The 27,852-nt window shown below is 39.3% G+C and overlaps 1 protein-coding gene across 1 annotated transcript; it reads left to right on the top strand.

Moving 5' to 3' along the window:
* The first annotated feature begins 1,305 nt into the window (after positions 1-1,305).
* LOC139726109 (next to BRCA1 gene 1 protein-like) lies at positions 1,306-27,336 on the top strand. Its single transcript, XM_071637188.1, has 18 exons — positions 1,306-1,523; positions 8,544-8,606; positions 10,440-10,458; positions 12,195-12,319; positions 13,816-14,106; positions 15,041-15,221; positions 17,517-17,589; positions 18,427-18,612; positions 19,410-19,661; positions 20,395-20,524; positions 20,903-21,175; positions 21,765-22,008; positions 22,589-22,792; positions 23,149-23,291; positions 23,757-24,404; positions 25,131-25,264; positions 25,830-25,926; positions 27,074-27,336. The coding sequence occupies exons 1-18, from the start codon at positions 1,422-1,424 to the stop codon at positions 27,257-27,259; spliced, it is 3,351 nt and encodes a 1,116-aa protein (XP_071493289.1). The 5' UTR covers positions 1,306-1,421; the 3' UTR covers positions 27,260-27,336.
* The last annotated feature ends 516 nt before the right edge of the window (positions 27,337-27,852 follow it).

The raw sequence follows: 27,852 nt of genomic DNA, 5'->3' as shown, positions 1-27,852 counted from the left end.
GCCACCACCCCCGACAACATTCAGAGAGGCTGCTCTCCCCTGTATTAGATACTACAACCTTGCCGCCTTCTTCTGGATCCCTCATCCTTTAACGAAGGATGTGTTCAGATTTTACTGCTCGCACAGCGCATCCACACTTTTATCGTGGAGATCATCACTGTGGCACCTCCCAATGAAACACAATGTGTCTTTAATCCCCAGTATATACTGGAGCTGCTAGAGGGATTACAGTACAGCAAGTATAATGTAGTATTACAGTATCAAGTATCATTATTTCATTTATTATTATTATTATTATTATTATTATTATTATTATCATCATCATCATCATCATCATCATCATTATCATCATACAAAATTGATTAGGCGCATGCATAAGTCCCGCATTATATCCATATCCCATGTCATGCCTTCCACGGAGATACTGTGAATTCTTTCAACCTTCATTCCTAAGTCCGTCGGAGAGGCAGCCGGTTGCGTGGCTGCTTGTAAACAAATAATTTACTGCTTCCTTTATAGCAACCACGCAAATCCAACCATTACAAGCGGTATTTCAGTTGTAAGATATTTCTATTTTTAGTACACTTGTATTTAGCTCACATTTAAACATCTGCAGTACTGTATTGGCAAAATCATTATGTCATACATTTTTATGGTTAAAACAGTTTATCCTCTTATGTTTTCAAAAGTCTTACAGTAATTCCTTGTGAAATGTGATCGAGGATTGATTAAACGAATATTGCTATTTGGGTTCATGCAACATAAAGACCTATGTTCACGGAACGAATAGATCAATCATCAAATTATATGCAATTTAGAAGAATATCCTGTATATCATTTGCGATTGAATAGTGAAGACATTTCCCCAATCTAAAGATAACGATGTGTAGCAAATGTTAGGACAGGATGGCATTGCAGAGGTTCTTAAGAAGACATTACGTTTTGGTCCAAAATCACAATGATGTAATTGGACACGTAATGCACCTTTTGCCGATGACAAGGCACGTCCTGCCTAGATTTTTCTGGTCTATACACATTACGTAATGTCTATTTTTGTCAGTTTGATATTATTACTACGCTTATTATACGGTTATTTCTAGGAAACCAGAAAATTGTGTATTATTGGATACATTTTGGTTTAACAATCGATATAGCTCCTAATTCTTTCTTAGAAGTATTCAAGACGTTACTAAACTTCCAAAAGATTTACGAAACGTGTAACAAAATACCGAACTAATTTCTGACGCGTATGAGTATGAATATGTTACAAGGCTTCAATGACAACAACATCGGCCATAATGTAAACTGGTAGGACCTGTAGCGAAGTAAATGACCTGACCAGAGAAATTGACCAATATCCCCTCTTGCAGAGCCAAAGAGGGATCGGTGTGTGGTTTGCGCGAAGTAGAAGAAGCTAGAGGATGAACATGGAGGAAAACATTGCCATAGAAGTGAGATATGAGGGAGAAACTCAGATTTACAACCCGAGTTACCGAACGAGCTGGCAGGACTTGCTGGCTATGGTGAGTGCATGCATTGATGTCAACATGAACTCGAAAACATCTCGCTCGTTCGTCGTTGTACGCACGTACATACATGTACATGTAGATATTGCACAACAAAAATACAGTGCAGTGTCAGTAGCCTACTACTGTACTACTGCAACTACTCGCCTAGACTATAGTGTAACGTTATTAGAGGTAATATGTTAACGCAAGTTGAGAAGCGCATGAACGTGGTCAATACATTGATGTAAAATAAACAGTAATTTTTCAATTTCGTTTTTGTTTATTGTTTCTACTGCATCGACTGCTACTGCAGCTGCAGTTGTGCACTGTCCTGTGAGTGTGATCATCAGGGTGAACAGGAGATGTACATGTGAATATTGTGATTGTCAGTACAATGTAGGTACACAGGAAATTGAAATTGGTATTGAGGACACTGAAGGTTCAAAACCACTAAATATGTACAATTTAGTGAAATACTTGTCGCAATAGTTTTACCAAAGAAAAAATAAAGCAACGACCGATTGTCATAAGTTTCGGGTAATAGTTACCGTTAGTACATTGTTAACTAGAACTGCCGAGAATTTGAACATCCAGTTATGATTCTTTCGGAAGTTATGCATTCATAAAGATGGTAAACCCGCCAAAAACAGCATGTCGCAAATTAATAGTTTTGCCGATATGTTACTATTATGCAAATGAAAGCATGATCTTTTTTCATTAAAACTTGTTCTAAGGCAAATTAAGCCATTTGCCTACACGTTAGAATAAAAAGAAATATAATTGAAAACTGTTCAGTTGAATTATTTTACAAGTCAAATTTGTCGCAAAGGCCTGTGAAACATACGTTACCATGATTTCAAGTTTTCCTTTAAAACATTCCCTGGGGTTGAAATTGTGAATTATCCGTCCTAAAAACTTAGAAAATGTCTCGTCCAATGCTGTAAACAATAGTTGTGCCACCTGGTTATCTGCTGCAGAGAAAAAGCTTCAAGCACTAATATGTGTCAGACCGTATGGTTAAGAAATGAAACATACGTTACCACCGCTATGGAAAATTAAAAATGAAAATGTTACAAGGAAGATGCCAAACATAGGCATACGGTACCCCAATCTCTCCACTGAGTTTTCAATTTTGAGCCATTACTAATCGCTTGAAAAAGTCACATCGAAGGTCTGATGTAACTTACGTTACCGAAACATACGTTACCCCCGAAAAAATAATCTTAATTAGATTCACTAACATTGCAACCATTCATCGATAACAAGTGCTATCTAGAGCTATCTTACTCCATAGTTGCATAGAAACAGTCCTTGCGACAAAATGGCACATCACGTTGACGACTCACAGGGAATGGACTGCACGAGATATTTCTCAGTATCTGAGCGAACGGTATATATATTTTCAAAGTCATGTTTAGCGTAATCACATTCAAATATTGGTACTTTTTTACTATAAGCAAGTACTTTGGTGTTTGTTTTGTCGAGGAGAATAATAAGTTTACATCACACTCAGATATTTATACAACATTAAGGTACTTAAACATAGGGTCAATATTGTAACGTAGGTTTCACTTAAGGTAACGTAGGTTTCAATTTTACATCTGCATGTACACTGTCGTACTTTTCACCAAAGCTTTATCCTAAAAAAGACTAATATCCATAAATAAACAGATGAAAAACATATTTCAATTTTACGCTTGCACTAACCATTCTTTTTGGCGATAATCATTGTCAATGAGGCCCTGAATACCCTGGTAACGTAGGTTTCAATCACTCTATCAAAATCAATCCAATATGTATGTTAATGATATATGAATGATGAAAATAATGGTTTTCATTTTAATTATCATATCATTTACTTCAAAGTTATAGTGACTGTAGTCTACCAAATTCATTATGTGACACTTCATTCCTTGTAATTAGAGGTAACGTAGGTTACGTGATTATGTAAGAATATCTTATTACTGATTTGCAGTATGGATTTTCTTATTTCTCTGTTAAGTGAATCTTATCATTACTCCTTCGGTTCCTAGAGGTCAAAATGGGAAAATAAAGAGCCAAGATTCAGGCCGATTACTGAAGAGGGAAAAAGGTAAAGATTGGAGAAGAAGCCTTCCGTACTCTCTTTAAAAAAATTGAGTGAAAATATTCACTCTTCATGGAGTGAATACAAAAAAAGAGTGAATTTAGAGTAAAATTGGAATGAATTTTGAGTGAAAAAAAGTTCATTTTCACTCATTTTGGGGTGACCTCAGGGATCACTCGAAGATTTAGGAGTGGTCCCTGAGGTCACTCTAAAAAGAGTGAAAATGAACATTTTCACTCTAAATTCACTCTTTTTTTTTATTCACCCCATTAAGAGTGATTACTTTCACTCGATTTTTTTTAGAGAGTAAATCCGAGAAACAACGTGTAAAAAAGTATTACGTTCCTGTGGAAAATCTTAAGAGTTGGGAAAAACAAGAGCGCAGAAAAAAAAATGAAAGAGTTAAAAAGCATAGAGCGTTCGGCAAGAAAATAAAAGAAGACTTAAACCGATCTCAGCAAAGGGTGAATGAAGGTGATAATGTCGACTTGATTGACAAGGATTGACAAGGAAATTGATTCACAAATTTAAAAATTTGCTAATGATGTATACCTATGTATGCTTTACAATGAAAGGTACTGTATAAAAGTGTTGGCTTGTAGATATCAAATTGAAAGGATGAAATATATGTAAATTTCCTCGTTTATGCACCGAAAATCATCCATGAAAATTTCTACCCAATCTAACTATTCCGAGATATTAATGAAAATATGAAGCTTAACCAAGAAAATAGAAGGAAGCGTCATACTAACGCTCTTATACCAACTTTTATATAATTTCACTATAATACAACTCGCCACTTTTGCATTATTCTCTCCTACACTGGCTCTTACCCAGTATGCCTTTTATTGAAAGTTGCCTTTTGCAGAAAAATACTAGATTGTGAGTTTACAGTTGTCTTTTATAATGATGTCCACTGAAAACATTTTATAGGTCACCGAACTTTTATTCTATGTAATGGAAATAGAAGAACTGCAATTTGTTCTTCTGACATTTCTATGCCTTTTCCATTGCCTCTCCCCCCCCCCCCCAAAAAAAAAGGGGGGGGGTATCCAAATTATGAAAGGTGCGCCTTTTTGTGTTTATCATTGTTGTCTTTATAGACTAGTGTGTCATAGGTCAGTTATACTCTCAATCTAAAACCGTGAGAAAGCTGTCTATTTACGTGACCACTCTTAAATTGTTCATAATTCTGTATTTTTGTGACTATTACCCAAACCATGCATTATTGTTGCTTAAAACTTACAGATTTCTTAGCACATTATTGAATAATGTGCCAAGAAATCTGTACGTTTTAAGCAACAATAATGCATGGTTTGTTCATTAATGAAACTCGTGATAATCATGCATTATTAATCATAAAGCAGTGCTGGTGTTTGCATTTTAAACTTCATAGGCTCGATGTGATTTATTTCACATTTTTCACTCTTATGCCTGATATACCTTATTGATGTAAACTTTAATATGCTAAACAGTTAAGTGCTGACCAGTTTGTGCACTCACACTGTGCAATGTTGTTTAGCGATGCATCATTCCTTTTTAATGCACTTTCCAATGCATCTCCACTTTCGAGTGATTAATATTTCAATCTGGAAACATTTGAAACATACGTTACAATTGTTTATAGTACACACTGATACATTTTAGGGGTTCTTGACAATGTCTTTTGTGACTCTTATATAAATGCATTCCTTTGGTTTTAAACAGGGCACTTCAACAGGTAATTTTGCAGTGAAACTCATGATATTCAGACAAAATAAACTCTTGAAATCTAAATATTGTATTCCAATTTTTCATTTTTGGCCAAATGTAAAATATAAGGACGATAAAATCAGACGACAATTAAATAAATCTGCTTCCAGAAGTACTGAAGGTCTTGCAACGCTGGTACTTTTGATATTTATTAGAACTCTTAAAATTTATCTTCTTTTTTAGTGTTTAATATATTCATGTAACATACGTGACTCATATGCGTAACAAACGTTACCAAGGTTTAAACAGTCACATTTTCATTTGTCATATGGTGACTGAGATTGTTTGAGAATATGTGCAGGACAAATCCATCTAAAATCATTTGGCAGTTTTCTGCAAGTTCTATGTGTACGAATAAAAAAACCACAGGAAACAATCTAACTTTACATAGTTAACAACCTCCATCATATCTATCAATATCTTAATTCACGGTTACAGCAACTCATCAAATGAATGCAAAATATAGCAGGCACTTTGAAATAAGAATGGTCGTATCTTCGAAACTATCCACCAATAGAAGGATAGTTAAATTGTCCATCCCTAAACAGAATGAATATGGTCAAAGAAAAATAAGCGCAGTAACGTAAGTTACAGTGGTGAAATTTTCATGTTCAACTTCAAATTTCAGAACATAAAAAGTTTGCAATATTTGTTGCTCATTTTTGTTTAAGTTGAAATTCAGTGTATCCTCTAGCAATTTTTCGTTGTCGGAATGTTTTTGAGAAAACTTTATTTTTTCAAAATTTCAAAACCTGAATTGTACATTTTTAATGGTTTTGGCCCTGAAACATACTTTGAAGGACAAATATTTTTGGGTATGTCATGATCACTGATGATGCTGCTGTAAAATTCATGTAATGTATACATCGTACAACAATGTATGTGGCAGTCTTGTACGACTATTTAAATTACCGGTATGGAGATTTTTTACTTTTTAGGGGACCATCCAATTTGAAGGTGTGCATGGATGTGAAAATTTAGTAGATTAATTGGATGTGTTCCTAGTAAGTATGATGTACCTGGTATGCATTCTCAAGGATCTGATGCTTGATGAGGGACTGTGAATATGAGGGTCATTATGAGTGATATGCATTGTAATTGTAGAAACTAGAGTCAGCCACAACACCTTTGACACAAAGAGTACAGTGTTGCTACCTCGCAATCCTATTTGATTTGGTATAAACACAGACTGGTCTGCTCTTACAGTACTTTCCATGTTTGGGATTTATGGCTAGACACATACACTATGTACATTGTAGCTAATTGTAATCAATTAGAGCCTAGAGGCATGGTCCTGATATGAATATAGATACATGTAGTCATCTTAAAGCCGCATCAGCACACTATTCCCTGAAAGTCTATTTGTTTAGTTTGCTCCTTGACGTCACTTGGTCAAGATTGCATTTACCTTGAGATATTAAGAACAAGGTTGCGTTGTTTTGCTATGCGACATAAAAAATAGCTGCATCGAACAAAAAAAAAAGTAGACCAAATGTCATGGTCACCTTCGAAATCTACGGAGAGAACAATGACAGCAAACTAGTTCCTGCAACTTATTTCAGTCTTTGACTTTAGTGTGTGTGTGTGTGTGTGTGATTTTGTTATCAGTTTAAAGGGACTGTACAGTACTGGTTGAGGTGGGGATTCACGTTTTGAACGTTCCTAAGTGAGATAATGAAAAGCCTCTTATGAAATATGAAAGAGCATGTAATTTTAAGAAGGATTCCACGTTTATTTGGTGAAAATTGGTTTTCAAATGGCTGAGATATCCCCAAAAAGTGCTAATAATAAAAGGCGACATGCCACAACTTTATTAGGATCTCTTTGTTTCAACTTGTTTTTGGATACGGTGTATCTCATCCATTTCAAATCCGATTTTCATCGAATAAACTTTTGATACCCCTTAGAACTGCATGCTCTTTGACATCTCATAGAGTGGTTTCTGAATATCTCGCAAAACGTTAAAAGCTAAATCCTCACCTCGACCAGAACTGTACACAACCTTTAAAATAGGAATAGCTTGTGAAGTCTGTAGAGTATAAATTTTGAAGTTGTTGCAGTTCCTTCACTAGTTACAGTACCCTGCACAGCTTCTAATACACTCAAATGCCATGCTGCCATAAGCATGGCATCGATGTTCCAGATGATGCAGCTTGGAAAAGAGTGAACGAGAATTCATGCTGCTTAAAATGCAAGGGAAAAATTCTTTTGAATGATAACAGTAAGATTGAAGAACGACAGAAATGTGAAAAAGAGGATATTGGTTAAATCCATGGTCCCAAGTGATGCCACATACCCACATTAACATTATGCACATCAAAAGACAGTGTTGGTGCTGTAATAGTGTGTAAATGATGTTATCCATGTACATACAAATGTATTGTAATGTTTTCCATTGTACATGTCTACAACTGTAATGTTTCTTGAACTGCTAAAGGAAACAATTCTGTCTTGACTGTCTTCAAGGTGTATGTGTTTCCAAATGATGATGCCATGTTCCTGCAGTGTGTAGGTTAAGGCGGAGGAAGTATGTAAAGTAATGCTTGCTATTCCTTCAAAGTACATTGTATTATGAGCAGAACATATTGCGAGGGATAATAGCTATATTCATGTAAATGTGTAACTCATTAAAAAGACTGTAGGTGAAATTATATTATGACACTGCAATGGTCAAAATCAAATTTTATGATTTGTCATGTATATGTCATGATTACTACTTTCTCCACAGTAAATATTCTCTGTGAGAAATCAGTCTGAACAGTGAATTCTGTTCTCATTTGTTTGTAACACTGTCAGCAGAAAAGGCAACAATTAGTGTGTCACTTCCCAAGGAGTTAGAAATTGAATATGTAGAAAATATTCACATTCTCTAAGCAGTCAAACCAATAGATATTCTGTTGTTGTCCTGACCCTTCATTGTATCATGTTGTACGCTTTCTCTGCTTTAAGACTTGTGATGCTTTTTGCTGACTCATGACTATTACATCATGCGTACAAACGTGTACATCAGGTACAGTGTACATTGCTCAAGAAATGGGCTCCGATAATAGCAGTGGCTAAGAACAGAATTGCGACATTGCAAGGAACATTGTATTTGTATTTTGACTTTGCAACAATCTCATTCCTTGTTTTGGCAAAAACTAATTTCTTTTTTCTTTTTTTTTTTGGCGATTTCTCTTTATTGTTTTCATTTGCAGCTGAAATGCTCCTTTGATGTGGATGACATCGTTGTGTTTTATGTAGATGAAGAGGAGGATCAGGTAAGCGGGGTTGCATGAGGGACTTTTCATTTTTAGAAGACAAACGTGTATATGACAATGAAACATTCCTAGTAACAAGACTGACAAAACAAAAATCTACTAACCAAAAAGAAAAAATAATAATATCCTCCAACATAACAAACAAGGATGCACATGTACTTCAGACTGGTCATGCAGTAAAGGATGTCATTATCGTGTAATCCTGTTTCTTTGGCTTCCAGCACATGTTGTAGTTGCTGAGTACTTCTGAAGCATGGTAAAAAAACCCCACACAATTTAAGAGATTCCTGGAATAAGACATCAAGCTTTTGGGGTTGAAAATTTATTGCTGGGTTTACTTATTAAGTTGAACAAATGTTTAATTAGTTTTCTTGGAACTACTTCTATGTGATGGATTTTTCCAAAGGTTTGGTTTTGTTTTTTGTCAAAAAAGCCTTTGAAAAGACCATGCTGCATGCCAGAAAACAAAACAAACCAAGGGATTGTTTAAGCCTCTAAAGAAATCTCTACTCGGTGATGTGCCTGACTGAACTTCTTTTATCTTCAAAAGATTCAGAAAAATTTTCCCCAATGATTTATGGTTCCACATGGAAGCTGTATAAAACCTTACAGAGAAAACCCTAGAGCTACTTGTGATATAAGGTTCAAAGAACAGTGTTGATGAAGACGGGAATGTCCATCTACATGTAGATTTCGATCAAAGACACTCAATATTGACAGCTCCGCACATGAAGCATTTACCAGTGTGTACAAGTTCATAGTATTCATATTTTGTTTTTCTGTCTGCTTTTTTTTTTGCTCTCTTTCTCTCTCCATCATTTTCTTCCTCTTCTCTCTCAGTTGTCTCCATCACATTCTTTAATCTCAAATAATAGCGAGGTACAATGTATTGGGCAAGAATAATGCAGTAAATGTTTCGCAATGCGCCTTACTACTCAATATCTGTGACAGAGGTGACTTTGAGATCATGAATGGCACGCATGGTGTATGTATTGCACTCCTGTGAGCAGCCAGCTACATTAGATAGATATAATGTCAAGTTCTTTCCGGTCTGGCTGTTGAGCAATTTTGGAAGCCCCCCACTATTTTTGCCACCCACTATACTTACTGTGTAATCATGAGTCATACATGTTTGCATCACAGCCAGAGGATGTCTCGAGTTGGCAACATTTATGTTGCACATACATGTATAACTTACATGTAAATGCATTGTACATGTATATTGTAGTCTCCTGTTTTATACTCCACAATTCTCAAGCTGATGATCTTAAAATGGAAGAAATATGAAAATGCCTAATGCCCTGATGTCCCGTGAACATTCATTTAATTACTATACACGTAGATGCAGTTTTTCCATAAAGGGGAGGCACCTTTGCAAAATTAAATGGGGGTGCACGCCCCCCCCCCCATTTTTTCTTTTTATTTCTTTTGTTTTAACAAAAAATACAGAGGGGGCGTGCGCCTAATGTGTGTCCCCCGCTGGATCCTCCACTGGTTTTTGGCTCACAAAAGAAGCAGGACCAACTTTTTGTTCTTCGTCTTTATGCGAAGGGGATTTTTTTTGGTTAAAAATGGAAAAATTTATTTCAAAACAAAACTGCAATTTATGCAAATCTAGGGATTTGATGCATGCATTGAAAAAAGTGCTTTGTTGGGGGATGCTGTGAGCATGAACGCATACCGTTCATAATTGATTTTGAGATACACGTAGGTGTACATTGTAATTGCACATGTGTATAACTTCCGTGACTGAAATAATGTTGACATTATATGAAAGGGCAAAATTTCATTGATAACCTTGTCAGCTCTTGTTTGGTTTCCTCTCTCATTTAGATTGCCCTCGACTCCCAAGGTAAGTTATTGACATTTTCTGTTGAAATATTACAATTCAGCCAGTACTTCTATGTTCTCTTGTATTGTGCATGTATGATGTACATGTACAAGGAGCTATAGAAATGTAGAAGTGCTAAGACTATCAAAGAACACCATTTTCAAATTCTTTGTCAAAGTAGCCTAATTCACAAGAAGCTCACTTTTATTGTCATTTGGGAGATGATCCATGATGGACCAAAACTGGTTTCCAAACGTGATGATGATATATATCGATATTTTGTTGACACCAGACAATTGGGAACTGGCTGAGATGGTCAATTTTAGCACACAGTGGCAAGTGTAGGCTTGTACAATATCAACCATACAGTGTAGTTCTCTCACTTGTGTATCGGCTATCTACCAACCAGTATACACTGTATACAAAGTGTAAGCAAGTACACTGGATTGTGAGGTACAGTGTATGACACTTTGATACACAGCCAGTGTAGAGTGAGGTACCACATGTAATGTGAAGCGAAAGCCTGTCTCTTTACAATGACTAAACACACATGATTTAAATACACTGGCAACAACCACTATGCCTTGCTATTGTCTCATCTTGCTGTGGGTACATTGACCCAGTGATCTAGTCAAAGTGGAATGCCACTGATAGCAGATTGTTACCGCTTTGTGCAATGCCAGATTGGCCAAGTGATCATAGATTTGTACAGTGTAATTACAGTTGCAGTACAGTGTAGTTGCAACATGATTGCCAACTGTTGCATCACTTCTCGCTCTGTCTGTATTTTTTCAGTTGCGCAATCTGTGCGTTAGCAGTCCTGTAATGTGACCTTTTGTATCCAGTTACCGTGCATATATGGACTACTTCATCCCAATCTAGATATTGTTAACATTTAAAGTCAGTTGTTACCATTCTACTGTGTACCATACTATACAGCAAATATGGGATGATAAACGCATGCACAATTCAAATACGTACAAGTATTTGCTTGGGGGTTTTGTGATAGGCCCTATAACATGAACACATTTAAGAGGTCAGAGTGGCATTTGTATGATTTCTGAATAAGTTTATAAACCGTGATTATAGAGGGAGACAACTCATATCCAAAGTTTATAATTATATCTCTTCATCATTTCAAGCAATAATATGTCTAGCCCTTGCATGCTTGTCTGTCCTGTACCACACTTTATTTGTTGTAATTAAATCTAGAAGGAAGGTTATTGTAAAAGTGGTTTTATTTTGAGGTTGAACTGCGAATTTAACATCACGAGAAAATGTTTTGAAAAGTCGCGCGAAATTAACCACGCAAGGAAATGTTTTGAACTCGCCGCTTGTTACAACGCTATTGCGCACATGCACACACGAAGATTCCGCGCATTGAGTGTATTGATAGTCAACACACACACAGCGATACCGCGCAATGTATAGGTACAAGCATGTTATAAAGTACTCGAGAGACGGGATTTCAGGTAAGCCTGCATTTAATTTTAATTTCTATTTGATGAATAAAAGAATAATTGGATTATAGTTTGGGTTTTCATGTGCAAAATAAAACAGTTTTTGCCGACTGTGAATTCACAGATTTTGCCGACCGCGAATTTAAACACACGCGAAAAAGTCGGCACCGATAAACCGCGAAAGTATCTGTACACGAAAGAAACCACTTTTACAGTACTGTACATTGCCGCTTTACGAAGCTGTGTCTAATATTGATGATTTTTTTTTTCTCCCTTTTTTCCCTCCATCACCCTCAGAGGAGTATGATGAAGCCAAGAAGGTGTCCGCCCGTTGCCAGAATGTCTTGAGGCTGCGAATATACCCCCGAGAGCAGTGCATGGAAGTGGACACAGAGCCCTGTCGGGGTCCAAGCGCGAGCCAGGTAGAGGCACAGCAGAGAATACTGTATACGCCATATATTTAGCTTGTCGAATTTTTCACGTATCGGGACTTGTCGACAATTTTGTGAGTGGGTAAATTGATTTCGCAATTGTGGAGTACGGCACTGAATGGAGAAATGTGTGCATGCATATCACATTCATGCCAGCCCAATTGCCGGAATCAGAGTTGATATTTTTGCATGTTTGTAAATGGACAAATAGCACTCGACTTGTGAAATTTGCGAAAATAAAAACCTTGCAAAATATTCGGCGTATACAGTATCTCAATTTATGGTGCTTGTGGAATGTTTGAAGTCCTTTTTGACAACCATTGGTTTTGTTTGTTTGTTTGTTTTTCACCAAGGATTTTACATGTAGCAAAGTTTCTCTCTCAGTCTTGACAGTTGCATTTAAGAGCACATTACCAGAAGTACTAGTGTGTTTTAAAGCCATAGGCACAATTGCTTTTAGACCAGCTTGTGGCAATCAAATGAGAATGATGTTCTGATAGAATAACAGCAATGAAAAGTTGCCTGCATGCTATCATTCTTACCCATCATATACCTGTTGCAGCATCTGCTGGATTAGGAGGGATTCTGTCTTCAATTTCATGTATATGAAACATGTAAATATTGTGTATTCCACCAATCCTGACAGAATATGGATTTTTCCCTGTCAGAAATACATTTTGCCTCGTCAATCGCTGCTTCATGAATTCACCTTTGCAAATCAGCTCTATGAACAGCATTACCTTTAAAGGACAAGTCCACCTTCATATACATGTGGATTGAGTGAATGCAGCAATATTAGTAGAACACATCAGTAAAAGTCTGGGGAAAATCCGACAATCCGTTCAAAAGTTACAAATTTTTAAAGTATCTGTGCAATCACTGCTGGAGAAGAAGACTACTACACTAAGTACAGTGTATGATGTCACATGCGTACAGCAATATAAGGAAAATAAAAAGAGAATTTCACAAAACTTGACTTTTTGAATAAAGTGCTCATTTCTTCGACATGTTACTGACTTATGTTAGGGGTAATATTATTTCCCCTGACATCTGAAAGAGAGAAGTCGAGTGTTTTATTATGTGAGAAAAGTGAGAATATCTTGAATTTTCTTTATACTTTCTTTATATAGTTGTACTCATATGACATCACAAGCTATAGTAGTCTTCTCATCCAGCCGTGACTGAGCAGAAACTTCAAAAATTAATAACTTTTGAAAGGATTGTCCGATTTTCCTCAAACTCTCATTGATGTGTTCTACTAATATTGCTGCATTCACTCAACCCACATGTCTATGAAGGTGAACTTGTCCTTTAAATTCATATTCTGTGTGGAGGCTATGGCCCCACTCATGCAGAGATAGCTATGTGTAGATCTTCAAGTTAATCAGTGTGTTATAAAATGAAATCTCTGTAAGGGCTAAATCAGAGAATGTTTTTTCAGCGTTCGTCATTGGCTTTATTACCTTTTTATCTTCCTGTCATTATAGACAAGTGATGGACCTGGCAGTAGAAAGAGGCCGTGTACGTCTGTCAACCAAGAACCGGACCCAGTGATTCCCGGCAATCCCATCCGTGCCGTGTGCCCCTTCCCACCGGCGCCGACACCGGCACCCCCGCCACGCCCCAAAGTCCCACCCCGCCTCAATCGCGCCCTGTCCATGCCCTCGTCCAAGAAGCAGGCCTCTGTGGCTGGGTGTGTCAAGAAGGCAGTGGCCGAGTTGAAGCAGATGAATGGGTCACAGCCATCCATGCCCAATGCACCAATCAAAGAAAAAGAGGTTGGCATTAAATCCGTGTAATGCTTGTAGTGCTTGTCTTGTGTTCTGTTGAGACACTAAGTGTTTTGCAGATTGTATATCAAGTGAAGTTTGGATATCATGTCCATTTGATTTTATGATCAGATGGTCACTCATACAATCTTCACTCTAGGGAACACACCAAACAGCGAAACCCTTGTTTTATACAGAACCATATATTTCCCAAAAAAAGGTACTTTGTAGATGATATTTTTATGAATGGATTTGATGTACATTGTATTACTGTTGTTATTGAAGGCCATTGAATGGTTACATGATTGATATGCTATCTATAGTTTCATGTGAGACTCACACTAGCTCTCATAATGGTTCTGACAGTGATAGAGTGGCTGATTTATGGTATTCTTATTTGATAGATGTAGACGATTTGTTGTAGAAATGAAAGTGAATCATCCATTTATCATTAAAATAATTGTTACAAATTTATAGGCAAGTGAATCATTGTGCAGTACATGCACATATGTACATATAAAGATATTAATATCTGTATTGTATGAAGTCTCTGATTTAATCCCATCTGAAGGTCAGTTTACCAGTTTACATACTGAAATATGATTTTGCTAAATTAGTGCATTATCTGCATTTCTCAAAATTATTTATGCACACTACATGCTCCATTTGTCCAACACAGCAGTCAATGCACTTGAGTGTTGATTGTGCATAGAAATTATGTATTACACTTTCTACCACATGTGCTCATATGACGTTACTGGGTAAATATACGGTATGTTTGTCTACTTGTGTGGGGGCATGTTAATGAAATGCTTGTGTGTGTGTGTGTGTGTGTGTGTCTGTCTGTCTGTCTGTCTGTCTGTCTGTGTGTGTGTAAGTAAGTGCAGAAATTGTATCCTTTTGACCACTTACTGTGCACTATTTGTGTTTTGTCTGCTTTCAGCTCATAGACCAGATTGTGAAGGGTGTTCTGGAAGGTCTCGATGGCAGTGCGCTGGAGCGTTCCAGGCCTTCTTCGTGGGACCCCTCTCTGAGCCACACCCCTGGGCAGTCACCCCCGCGCTCCTCCCCAATCCCGGTGCCTCAGGGTGCGACGCCCAAGACTCGACCTCGGGGTTCAAGAAGTGAGTGACTTTTTATTGAATTTGACTCCTGCAGCTGGGTAGCTTGAAAGATTGTATCTTGGTCTGAATTTACACTGTATGTTTGTTTATTTGCTTGTTCTGTATATCATTCCTTCCTCCTTCTGAATGACGGTATGTTACTTTGGTAAGGATACATCCATTGTGATATCATTTGACATTCTCACAAAATCCTCCCATGCATTTGTTGTTGTTTTTAGAAAGGGGCATTGAGTGCTGATGTATTTTCATCCCACACGAGTATGTCATTTGATCACATGGGAAGTTTCAAATTTTCTGACTCATTTATACACTAGACTTAATCCCCCCCCCCCAAAAAAAAAAAAAAAAATAGAGAGAGAGAAAAAAACAGAAAGAAAGAAGAAATCCAATGCATTAGTATGAATTGTAACCAGAGATGTCATGATTGAACACTTCATGTGTATGATGTAGCCACTTTTTGAGACTTTCCTGTCCACTATCTTTGCGAAAACTAGTCACACATTTACTTGATCAATTTGATCAGGCGATTTGTGCAAAAGAATGAAGTTGATGGCCTACATAATTGAGGGCTCCTTTTTTATGCCTCCGCCACGAAGTGGTGCCGGAGGCATTATGTTTTCGGGTTGTCCGTCCGTCCGTCCGTCCGTCCGTCCTTCCGTCCGTCCGTAATGAATTTTGTGGACAGGGTAACTACCAAAACCTTTTGAGGTATCCTAATGAAACTTGGCATGTATGTGTATTAGGGGGTGAAGTTGTGCCTATCAACTTTTGGGTGCACATGCTCAAGGTCAAAGGTCAAAAGGTCAAGGTCAAATGCTTAAAATTTTACTATTTCCCCCATATCTATGCAATGCCTGAAGATATCTTCTGGAAACTTAGTGTATACATGTACTACCCAATTAAGATTCTCTGGTGAAAGTTTGGGGTCATGAGGTCAAAAGGTCAAAGGTCAAAAGGTCAAGTAAAATGTTAAATTTTCACTTTTTTCTCTGTATCTTGGAAATTGTTCAAGGTATCTTCATGGAACATAGTATATATATGCATCTACTGACTGTCAGTGGTTATCTAGGGAATTTAGGGTTCATGAGGTCAAAGGTCAGGGGTCAAAGGTCAAGGGTAATACTTCAAAATTTTACTATTTTCCTTATATTTATGCAATGCCAGCAGGACTTTTTTTTTTAAAAACTTGATGTATGCCTGTATAACCCAATAGAGATTCTCTGGGATTTTTTTTTTTGCCAAGAAGGTCAAAGGTCAAAAGGTCAAAGATCAAGTGAAAGTGCTGAACTTTATTCTTTCTCCATATCTCGGAAGTGGCTCAAGTTATCTTGAAACTTATAACATGCCGAATTTATGTATGTTCTGCCTGACAGTGATTCTCTTATAAATCAAAGGCCAGATGAAAATGATAACAATTTACTGTTCAATACAGAAATTGCACTTTTTCTCCATACCTTGAAAATTACTCAGTGCATAAACTTATGAAATGGTCAAAGTCAAGTTAAAGTTCTTTAATCCCCAAATACATGCTCTCCTATTCATCCAATAAACATACATGGTAGGTCAAGGAAGGTAAACATTCAATACATTTGTGACAAACATGTCATTTTAATATTTTGCCAATTTTGTGAAAATGTAATCACACATTGTCCACATGTACTATAGACCTATTAGGAGAATCATGCATTATGGCGGAGGCATACCAGTCGCCATAGCGACATTTCTAGTTCTTCTTTTTTTTCTATATTTCATTCATTCTGTTTTATGTTACTCCTGAAGACGATTTAAATTGTGTCTACAGAGTGTTTCACCGATGATTTCATTTTGAGTATTATGTTCAAGGAATGCTCAAAAATTTAAAGAAATTTTCATGAAGCAAAATGTCGGTAGATGAATTCAATTATATCAAACACCAAGTTTCCCAGTTGTCGTGCTAAAGTTGATCATAAGGTGATGACTGAATATACTGGAATATATATGAATGTGAAAATTAAATTCATAGATCTATATATTTATCTTCCTTGTTGAATTCTCTGTAAACAGTTCTGTCTATATATTTAGTTGGATATATATTACTAATGAACAATGCAGATAACAGCTGTGAGTTTCTTCAATTTGTCTCCCTCTACAAGTTAAATTTGTTGAGATCACAGCTACTGATCTGTAAATTAACAAACATGTTGGAAAAAGGGAGCCAGATAACCTTTCATTTAATGCAGATAATGTTTGAACAACCTGGGTATGTGGTTGATACATTATTAAAAGAATTTCTGTTGTATGTTTTTGCACATGCAGTCAAACTGGACCACATTGGCATCTCGTGTGCACGATGCAAGTCACCCATCTCTGGGGTTAGATACAAGTGTGGGTAAGTACTACAAATGCCTTCGCCAAGTCTGTAGATTTGTTGTAACTGTGTATGGTCTGTTTTCAGTTGCTAGTATGTGATCATATTGAACAGTGCATTTACCTCCTGTTTTACCTAGTGTTCTCCCATTCAAAAAATAAGCAATAAAATGTTTTTATCAACCGTCTTCAAAGTTTATTGTAATGTGACATCCGTATGTGTTTCCTTGACACATAGCTCTTAGCAGAGGATCATTGCTCTGAATCCCATTTTAATACACTTGTTGGTGGTACTGAAAGTCATAAGTATGATTTCATCTGGGGACATTTCATTAAGCATTTTGTCAGATATTTTTTCTTACAAACTGTTACAAGTTACTGAAACCCTTGCTTCTGTTTGGGTAAGAGCAGACTTGTCTGACAAACTTGTCGCACAAAACGCTGAATGAAATGCCCCCCAGATCTGTTCTGATGGTTTCCATGCTGGCATTTTTATGCCTCCGCCGCAAGGGTTGCAAGAGCCATAATTTTACACTAGAATTGGACCATCATTGATATATAATTTTACTAGGTCAGGATTCTGTTGTGGGTCAACGGACTTTGTAAACAAAGAGGGAGGTAGGAAAGCACTCCCTCTGAAGTGTCAATGGATATGCACAAGTTGTACAACAGCCGTCCAACGCACGTGTACATGAGTAGCAACCACACATGAGGATGTGCAGTGTACATGTAGTATCAGTCCAGCTTGTAATGATAGTGCAGATGTGTATGTGTGTGTGGGTGTACAGTGTATATGCATTGTCAGAATGTGCATTGCAGTGTAGACATTTTTCTTTTTCTTGTGCCTCCGTTCCCGCAGACACTGCATAGCGTTTGACCTCTGCGAAGAGTGCGAGGCAATTGACGGTGTCCATGATCGGAACCATGTGTTCCTGAAACTCAAGCGCCCTACCTTCCGCATCGGGCTCAAATCGGACGGAAGCATCATGCCAGTACTCAAAGGCCCCATTTATGCTGATGACGACTCTCCAATATGGGCCTACAAGTAAGATTTTGAACTCCACGATTGTTTTTCCTTAAAGCTGTGCTATACCTGTCGGTTTTTGTTTGTTTGTTTGTTTGTTTTTTTGGGGGGGTTGTTATTCATTCTTTTACTCTTTATAGAACTCTATGATACTACACAGTATGGATGATCCTGTGTTAATGCATTATTTGTGATGATGGGTAAAGTTGATTCATGCAGAAAAAGGTTGGAAAAAGTCTTCTCATTAAAGCTCTGAAACAGTGGAGCTGTGCTGCTGCTTTGTTTCCTTCATAGTTTTCTGTTAAATTAAAAAAAAAACAAATTTCTGTAATCATTTAGAGTGCCAGCAAGAATGAGAATGGCAGTACATTTCACTGACAGGCTTACTGTACGGATACAAACAGCCTGACACCATAAGAAACTCAATTAGATATGTGCAGTCCAGCATCATGTAGGCAGGAAATCTTGTGGAAGTCAGCACACCCTGATTGACAATGTGTGTAAATTTCACAACATTTTGGGGAAGAGTGAATGGAGCATGTATGGAGTTGATGGAGTTTATTGTAAAAATGGGGACATCTGTTATATTTCTCATATTGGGCAATTTTTGTCAACTTCAAGTGTTCTCGATCTCGTAAACACATATTTTTGTACATTTCTCAATATCTGCACAAGATGTCCATGTCTTGTTACAAGTTGTACTTCTAGTTGTGAAGTAGACGGCAGTTTTCACAGTGTATGGCAGATGCCGTAGTAGATACCAGAACAGTGCAGCTCAAAGCAGTAATGTGGGCTCCTCCCTCTTGACCGTGTTTTAGGAACAAGAAACTGGAAGAGAAAAAGGCCAGGAAAGAGGCCCTGGCGGAGCTGAAGCGCAAGTACCGGGAGGAGAAGCGGCGCGCCAAGCTGGAGCACCACGCCCAGGTCTCGCCCATGAAGCGCGAGCGGATCGAGAAGATGGCGCAGCGGCAGGCCGAACAGATCATGGCGGCGGCCAGCGTCGCCGTGACGCCCACCACCACTACCACGGCTACCGGCAGTGCTGGGGAGACGACTCCCCTCATTGGACAGTGAGTTTTGGCTGGATGTCTCCCGTTGCATTTGTCATAACCTGCGTCCTTGATTTTTCTTGCTGCAGGATGTTTGTGTTGTCTTGATTGATGTATTGTAAAGATCTCTTCTGTAACATTGCATGAATGTAGATTATGTTTATTGTTCAAAATAATTTGTACTAGGACATGTGCAGGTAGTGATGCATGCTGTAAATAATGTCACTGCATCCTGTGTTTTTTTACAGTCCTTTGCTGCTTTGTAAAACAAAAAAACAAAAACAAAAAAGAAGATGGAAGACTTGCTCAGTCAGTAATGTACAACTGTACATGTCTGTGTTTTGCTTGCGTCTGCTTGTCACATTGTGTGAGAAATAGGGTTTCACACAGAACACAACATCAAAGTTTTTGTTTGACGCGTCAAAAAATGCAGCAGTTGACCTAGATCTGCTGTATAACAACGAAGCAAACCAACACTCATTCGTGTCCTCATGATGTATATCAACGAATATTTGGTCACAGAAGAAAGGAAAACGAAACCCAAGAGGGAAGCTCTCATCTGTCACCCATTGAAATGTCCAGAGATCAATGTTGTAGTCATCAAATTTGCACTTATATGAAGATGATTAAGTATGATGTGATGTACCTTAGAAGTTAAAATTAGTCCTGTTTCCTGTCAGAGAAACTGTACTTGGGTGGGGACTTTATCTCAGTATGCTTTCTTTTTTTCCTCTCATTCTTGTGTACGAAGCAGCAAGTTTGATGCAGCTTTCATGCGTGATGGCAACCTTCCGGACGGCACCCACATGCAGCCGAAGACCAAGTTTGTCAAGAGCTGGATCATGCTCAACAGTGGCAACATCAAGTGGAATTCGGACACCAAGGTATTGATATACACACTGCTTCAGCCTGGTTAAATCATGTGATTGATCACACTGATGCTTGAATTGTGGAGTTTGTTTTGGTTTCATACCTCAAAGGTGCAGCCTTTGTGTGCAGTCAGGCCACAGTGTATATTTAGATCCGTGTCATACTCATGCAGTGTAGCAAAGGGATTGTCCAGTTGAGAGTACTTACAGCCAAACTTGTGTAGTGAATGTTTAAGTTTCATGCATTGTAGATGTGCAGTGACAGAACCTGTAGTCAATTTGTCAAATCTTTAAAATTGTGGTCAAAGTTTGCGTCCAGTTAATTGCATTGAGTGTCAAATGATAGAAGAAAACTTCATGTGATTATTACACTCCCTTTGTGTGGTTTCGCAGCTGAAGTACTTGTGGGGCGACATCAAGATTCTGGCCTCGGACCCCATGGAGATCCCGCCCCTGTCGCCTGGGGAGGAGGCGCCCGTCTGCGTGGACTTTGAGGCCCCGCCCGCCCCGGGCCAGTACCAGAGCCACTGGAGGCTGACGCAGAAGGGGGAGCAGTTTGGCCACCGCGTCTGGTGCAACGTCGTCGTGGACGAGCCGGAGATCTTGGAGCCGAGATGCGAGCAGAAGAAGACTCTTCAGGAGGAGATGATCCTCCCAAGGGTTGAGGTAAGAGGAGCTGCACCCCCCCCCCCTTCCCTTCCCACTCCCTGTTGATTATTAAGAAATGAAAAAATTGCAACGAGGATGTCCAAGGAAGAGGTGGAAGAGACAGAGGTTGATGAGTTTCAAAGAGTTTGCATGAGGGAGGATGCCACAAAGTGGGCCAGTTAGTGAGAAGGTGTGATGGCAGGTGCTGTTAGTGTAAGATAAATCCAGCCACCCTTATTATCGGGGCAAACCCGGATCAAAACGGGATGGTAATAATGACAGTGACAGAAAAATACCCAAACTCAAGAAAGCTTGCAATTTTCTGCAGGGCTCCCTGAGATTCTCCCCAGTAAAGGGGGGAGCGTTGCCCCTTGACCCTCCCATACAAATGCACAAGCACACTGAACAAGGTTCTGCACCCCTGCAAATTGTTACAGACCCACTTTCCTCAAACTTTCCTTGTGATACTGCGACCATCTCTCACACATGCTGCCGTTAAGTGGTGTATGGCGAAAAGCTTTTGCATTAAGATGTATTTGGTAATATGCCAGACATGCAGGGTGCCAATTAATTTTGGTTTTTGATTTTGGGATCTCCCCCTCTGCAGGAAAGTGAAGCAACCGAGGCGGAGCATAATGAGAACACGCCTTCCAGTGCTGTCGCACACCTCCAGAGTGACCAGTCGGACAGTTCCACTCCGTCGCGGGTGGTGTCGTCGTCCGACCTCCTCACCGCCCAGGACGTCCTCTCCTTCGAGATGCTGAGCATCAACGACGACCGCGACGCAGACAAAGAAGTGGAGGGTGTGAACAGCCCTGCTACCATGGCAACACCAAACAACACACCCATTGGTGAGCACAGTGCTTGATTCCGATGTGATAATATCGCATAGTATCCAAAGAGGAATGTGTTTCTTGAAGAGTCTAATCATTCTATTGAGTGAATTGAAAATAACCTTTTTAAGTAAAGTACTTTGGCATGTTTTTCATTTGTTTTTAGGTTGTTTGTATTTTGAAAGGATTTACTTGCTGTTATCATAAAACCATTAAACAGTTCAAGACTAGTGTGGAGTAAACATGGGGAAGGTGTCTGTGGGAAACGTGTTGTAGTAAAATCAGCTCATCCTTAATGGGTAAAAGGCACTCTGTATTTGTTGACTTGTACTTTCAGTCTTCTGTAATGTGCTCCCAATTTAAAGATTATTTGCTCTTCAGAGGCCTCGGATAATTCTGTAACCAAAATAGATGATGGTGTACGACAAGAATGGGGCACAAATGAAAGAAACATTTATATTCTACCACATGAAGTACTACCAATGAATGATAATGAATGTAGTAAAGAGATACTTCATCAGACGACATAAATGTGGTTTCTTTGACTTAAAGTCAGAACAGTCACAATAATTTGACTTGGACCTATCTCTTCTTTTAGTCGGGCTAACCCCTTGCATCTCACCGGTGCCCCAACTGGACGAGAAGCTGCTGAGCAGACGCGTCTCCGAGCACAGCGACCTGGAGATCGTCCATCCCGAAGATGTGCCGGAAATCGTGGAGAGTTCCGAGTCGAACAGCGGTCTGTCACCAGTGAAAGTTCTTGATGGTGTGGCTGTCGCGGACCCCATGTCAGAACACGAAGGTAAGCGTGTCTGTTGGCTGACAGTGTCCAAAAGGGCTATGACAGTTTTGAAGTGGGTTCTCGTATGTGCACCTTTCATTACATATTTACATGTGATAGCATACAGACAAGTTTGCTCACTATGAGATCCCCTGAAAACAGTTCTTGTATTGATAACTGCTCTGATTTGTTCTTGCAACATATACCTTCAGGTGCAGTGGTTTCTATCACTCACACCGGCAATTTTTAATTTTTTAAGTTTAGCAAAACTTATGGCCTTGTCTGCCTGCAGACAAGGCTACACTGTGACATAAAAGCTGAAAGTTGGTCATTCCATGATGCCAGTTCCTAACTCCTCGTCAATTTATCTTCCCCAGATGACATGGAGAGCATTTGCAGCTCGTCGGACAGCGACATCTTGGATGACTACTGCGTTGTGCCCCTGCCGGACTGCTTTGATCCCACCAAGCCGCTGGACAAGTCCCTCATTATGTCCAGGTCCTCTCTGAGCTCATCCATGGTGAGTGTCCGGCATTGGTGAAAACATGCACACACACACTCACACACACATAAATAATATATACATAAATATATACATAAATATATATTTGTACATATCTTCTTTCTCAGTGTATACTCTCCTTCCTCATTTCTCTCAAGTATTAAGTCAAAAAATTCCATTCTGTAATGACTTGATGTCCATTACGATTTGACATTTTTCACATTATGTGTTGTTCATTAATTTCAACTTTGCTTGTTTTGTTTTGTTTTAAGGGGTATATTTGTACTGTTGGTGGTAAATCAAACCGTCGATGAAATTTTCCCCACGGTGAACATCATACATCAGCACAGGATATAGATACGTTTCTCAGAGAGAGGATATTTTTGTTGTGTAATTTACAACATAACTTTGTTTATGTAATGTGTATGTTTCCATTGTGATAGACCAGCAAATTTCTCTTTATTTGTCAATCTTCCAACATAGACCTCCTCGACAGTGCTGCCGCCACATTCTGAGAGCCCTCCCCTGGTGCGGTTGCCAAGCTACGAGGAGAGCCAGGCTGAAGTGGAGAGGAGTTCACCTCAAGAGGACTCGCTGACCCCAACTCCGCCGGCAGAGGAGGGTGCTGAGAGCACCGTCGACTCTGCAGACAGCATCCAGTCAGTCCCCGATGAGACCCCCTCTGTCGCCGAGGACTCCAGCACTGCCGTTGATGCAAAATCCGAGCCCGAACAGAGCAAAGAGGAGGATAAGGACGCCGCCACACCCGACGACAATTTGATAGAAGAAGCCGTCACACCTAGCAATGCCCCAGCTACCGAGGCGGCTGCGCCGTCAGTGGATGCCCTCCTGAGCACTTCCAGCCCCGCCCTTGAGACGGCACCCCTCATCCCGCTAGTGGCTGCAACCCCTCTTCGGCAGCCAAGTGCCACTACATCCCCATCACCGGCCCCCGCCGGTCCCAGCCAGCAGACCGTAACCGTGGCACCCATGCCCGATATCACTCTCCTGGCCACATCGTCAGACACGCCCCGTGCTTCTCTGGAAGACGGCGTTCTCATCAACCCAGAGGGCAATGTCCTGTATGTGGCTCATCTGCAAGATGACGCTAGGGCAACAGCCCCGGCAGATGTAAGTGATAATCTTGACACAACTTCGCTTTTTGAAATCGTATCATAATAATAATGATAATAATAATAATTGTTTTGGATATAAACTCCAAATTTTATTGTCCAAGAATGGAAACTCATTTTGCCCAATTGATCGTGGGCCCGGCAGCCACTGAGCAGCGCCAGATCGACGTTGCTCTAACCTTTTCAACTGTTGAACGGCAAACAAGGTAGCAGCAACTCCCATCTTTTAACGTCTTTTGGTATGACGCGGCCAGGGTTTGAACCCACGACCTCCCGATTGTGAGGGCAGCCGCTCTACTCACTGAGCCAACACATCGGTCCACATCATGTGTGCAAAGATTGGACATACATGCCTGGAATGATTTATTTATTGAATGTTTTTCTTCCCTTTCCTTTACGGGTGAGATTAAGTGCTCACTATGAGTTTCCTCTAAGTTAGAAGCGTTTCTTCGCATATTTGATTTCATTTGTTTTACTTGATAAAGAATGGAAGTAAAATCAATAAAATTAAAATAACAGAAAACTATATAGACATTGCTCTCTTTCTGAGACACAGAAGCCTTGTGTAGGATAGGTAATACTGATTCAGTGCTTTGAACATGTTGTACATGTGAAACATTCACAACACATGACAGAGCAAAACAGGACAGAACGACGAAGAAGTTCCTCTGAATGCTTTATTTGATCACACTTTGCAACTCTGTCACGTGATTTGTTCTGGCAGGCCCCCGAGCAACCGGCCGAGAGGCAGGAGGAAGCCGAGGAGTTCCACGACGCTCAGGACACGCCCAATGACGCGGCAGATGATGACCAGGAGGGCAGCAATGAGTTCCAGACGGATCCCGTGGAGTTGCTGGGGTAATGATTACCTCTGCCAAGGAGGTCGTTTTTTTTGTGTGTGGTTGCATTTGTTTGTTTGTTTGATATGAGACTTTTGGGTCCCTGTCTGTTTGTTTGTTTGTTTGTTTGTTTGTTTGTTTGTTTGTTTGTTTGTTTGTTTGTTTTATATGAGACTTTTGGGCCCCTGGGGAGCCCCTGGGGAGCCCAAAATCCCCCAAGTTAAGGAATGTTTAAAAATCTTCTTCTCTCAAACCGAAAGGGATAGAGCTTCGTTAGCACTATGAGTAAGTACAGTGGTGACAGTAGTTTCAAGTTTATGCACCTTTTATTAGGACCACTTTGTTTTACTTTGTTTTTAGATATATATCTCAGCCATTTCAAACTGATTTTCATCAAATAAACTTTGAATTCCGATTAGAATTATATGCTCTTTAATATTTCATATAAGTGGTTCCTAGTATCTCTCAACCAAAAATTGTACCATCCCTTTAAGAAAGGGCATCGTTTAACTCCTCCCCCAAGGTGTTGTCAATAAATTATTAGATGGATTAACAGTCTGTCTCTGTATCCGTTCGTCCGTCAGATACACAGCAGCGAGGGCTGTAGAAGTGGCTGGAAGTGTGGTTCGCCATGCCTTCGACTCCGCTGCCAGCTCCGTCAACGCCCTTCTCCGGCCACAGGTAAGGGGACAGACGATAAACTGAAGCTGGTCAGTGAAGTCGGCTAAACTTCTGAAGTCTGCAGTTTCATAGTGAATTTCATATCATTATTAGGTTTTAGGCAAGACAAAGGAAGGAAAGCATGCACTGGTATTGCATTGCGTCTAAAACTGAAATTGACTGAATGTATTGAAATTCCATACAGGGTCATGGGTTCCCTACAATTTCTTCATAAAATTCCTCCATAAAACTTTCCAAGTTGCACAGCACATCCTGTTTTGGTAAGCGATGGTTCAACGACATTACTGTGAAACTTCTCTTCGTATTTTCAACATCCTTTGGTATGAAACCCAGCAAACTAACAAGTGATGTGACTGCTAGAAGTGATAAGCCCTCAGATAGGGAATAAATCAAGAAGCAGCAGCTGGGAAGTTTTTGTTATACAAAGTGATTTCAGGGGAGATGTTGTCTCAATATATTTGAGGTATTCAATGTGCATCAGATGTTCGTTCATTTTTATTGTTGAATAATACAAACATGCAAAAGATGGTCAAAATTTAGAATCCTTCCAAGAGAAGATGCTCTCTTGCGGTCAAATGTGTAATACAGTATGTCCCAAAAAAAATTACAATCAAATTTTCACATTGATAATACCCAATATGATTGAACTGTCTAAATGCTACTTCAGGGTCTTAAAATATAACATCTTAGCTCTATTTTGTACAAAAAAAAGACAAAAAAAAACATTCAATTTGGTTCAGCGGTCCACAGAAAAATGAATGTTGTAAAGCATGTCGTGAGTCTAATTCTTCCAAGTTTAGCACTTCGATGCTTTTGTGTGTGAATACAATAGACAGAACTTGGAGGGAAAAGATTCTTGACATGCTCTACAAAATTCCTCATTTCTCTTTGACCACTGAAGCTAATCGAATGGGGTTTTCTGTAAGATGTGGGCAATGAGTTATAGTTTCATACCCTGAATTTGTATTTGGATTGATTCACTATTTTTAAAGATATCATTGCGGAGGGTCGCGTTGTAATTTTTTTTGGGACATACGGTATGGTTATTGTAATTGGATCATATCGTAAGCCTTTGTTTTGTTTTGTTTTGTTTTGGTTTTGGTTTCTTTTTAAGTGAAAACTATGTTTCTTTGTTTATATATCGCAGCCTCTCCCGACGCCGGCACCGTACACGCCTCCCAGTCCTTCCCCCATGGACCAGCTGATCGAGATGGGATTCGGGAACCGAAGCAGGAACCAGGAACTCCTGGAGAAGCACAACGACAACGTCTCGATGTGCGTCCAGGACCTCCTGCAGGCCGAGGATAACGACTGGCACAACAACCGACACTAGGACGAATTACAGCTGGGAAGTCTGGACGCTGTGTGTGTAGTCCCGCACGTCACGCCAGCGTCGACTGTAATCTTGAAATCACTGCTCGTAGGCTAACAGGTCATCGTCCAGATCCGAACTTGTGACATTGTCGGCAAAAGAGTGAATGTTTATAATCTGCTGTCTCATCACATTGAAGCGATCGATTGCGTATCACTTGAAAAGTTTGTGCTAAATGCTTGTGCATATAAGCCAGAATATTTTCCACTGTGGACTCGAGGGAAATAAATTGATGATCAAAAAGCTTGTGACAGCATTACCTATAAATGATCCCTCCTCACTAAGTAATACCCTGACTGCTACTTCGGCAATTAAGACTTACAATTATATGATGAATTCAAATTTTATTGAGAGACACATAGTAACAGCAGGGAATGAGAAATGAGATGGTTTGTCAGAGCCTCTTCTGTGCTGAGTTCACCTTTTTCTTTCTCCGTATTTTTGTTTCTGCCGTCTTCAGGTCTCAGCAGACCTGCTTGAAAGATATCGCAAAAAAACTGATATTATTTGTATCTACACTTGTACTCTGTGACTACACGGTTAATGCATTATAG

The sequence above is a fragment of the Diadema antillarum genome, unplaced genomic scaffold (genome assembly GCF_040938485.1).
Source record: "Diadema antillarum isolate AM-2024a unplaced genomic scaffold, OU_Dant_1.0 seq00000079_RagTag, whole genome shotgun sequence".
Lineage (NCBI taxonomy): Eukaryota > Metazoa > Echinodermata > Echinoidea > Diadematoida > Diadematidae > Diadema > Diadema antillarum.
The sequence above is the reverse complement of the archived record's forward strand: the minus strand, read 5'-3'. Positions and strand labels throughout refer to the sequence as shown.

Bases quoted from the DNA above. Each gene is read 5' to 3' on its own strand.
- LOC139726109 (XM_071637188.1), top strand. From the start codon at position 1,422: ATGAACATGGAGGAAAACATTGCCATAGAAGTGAGATATGAGGGAGAA. The intron at 25,265-25,829 runs GTAATGATTACC...TTCGTCCGTCAG, and splicing joins GATCCCGTGGAGTTGCTGGG to ATACACAGCAGCGAGGGCTG. The intron at 25,927-27,073 runs GTAAGGGGACAG...TATATATCGCAG, and splicing joins ACGCCCTTCTCCGGCCACAG to CCTCTCCCGACGCCGGCACC.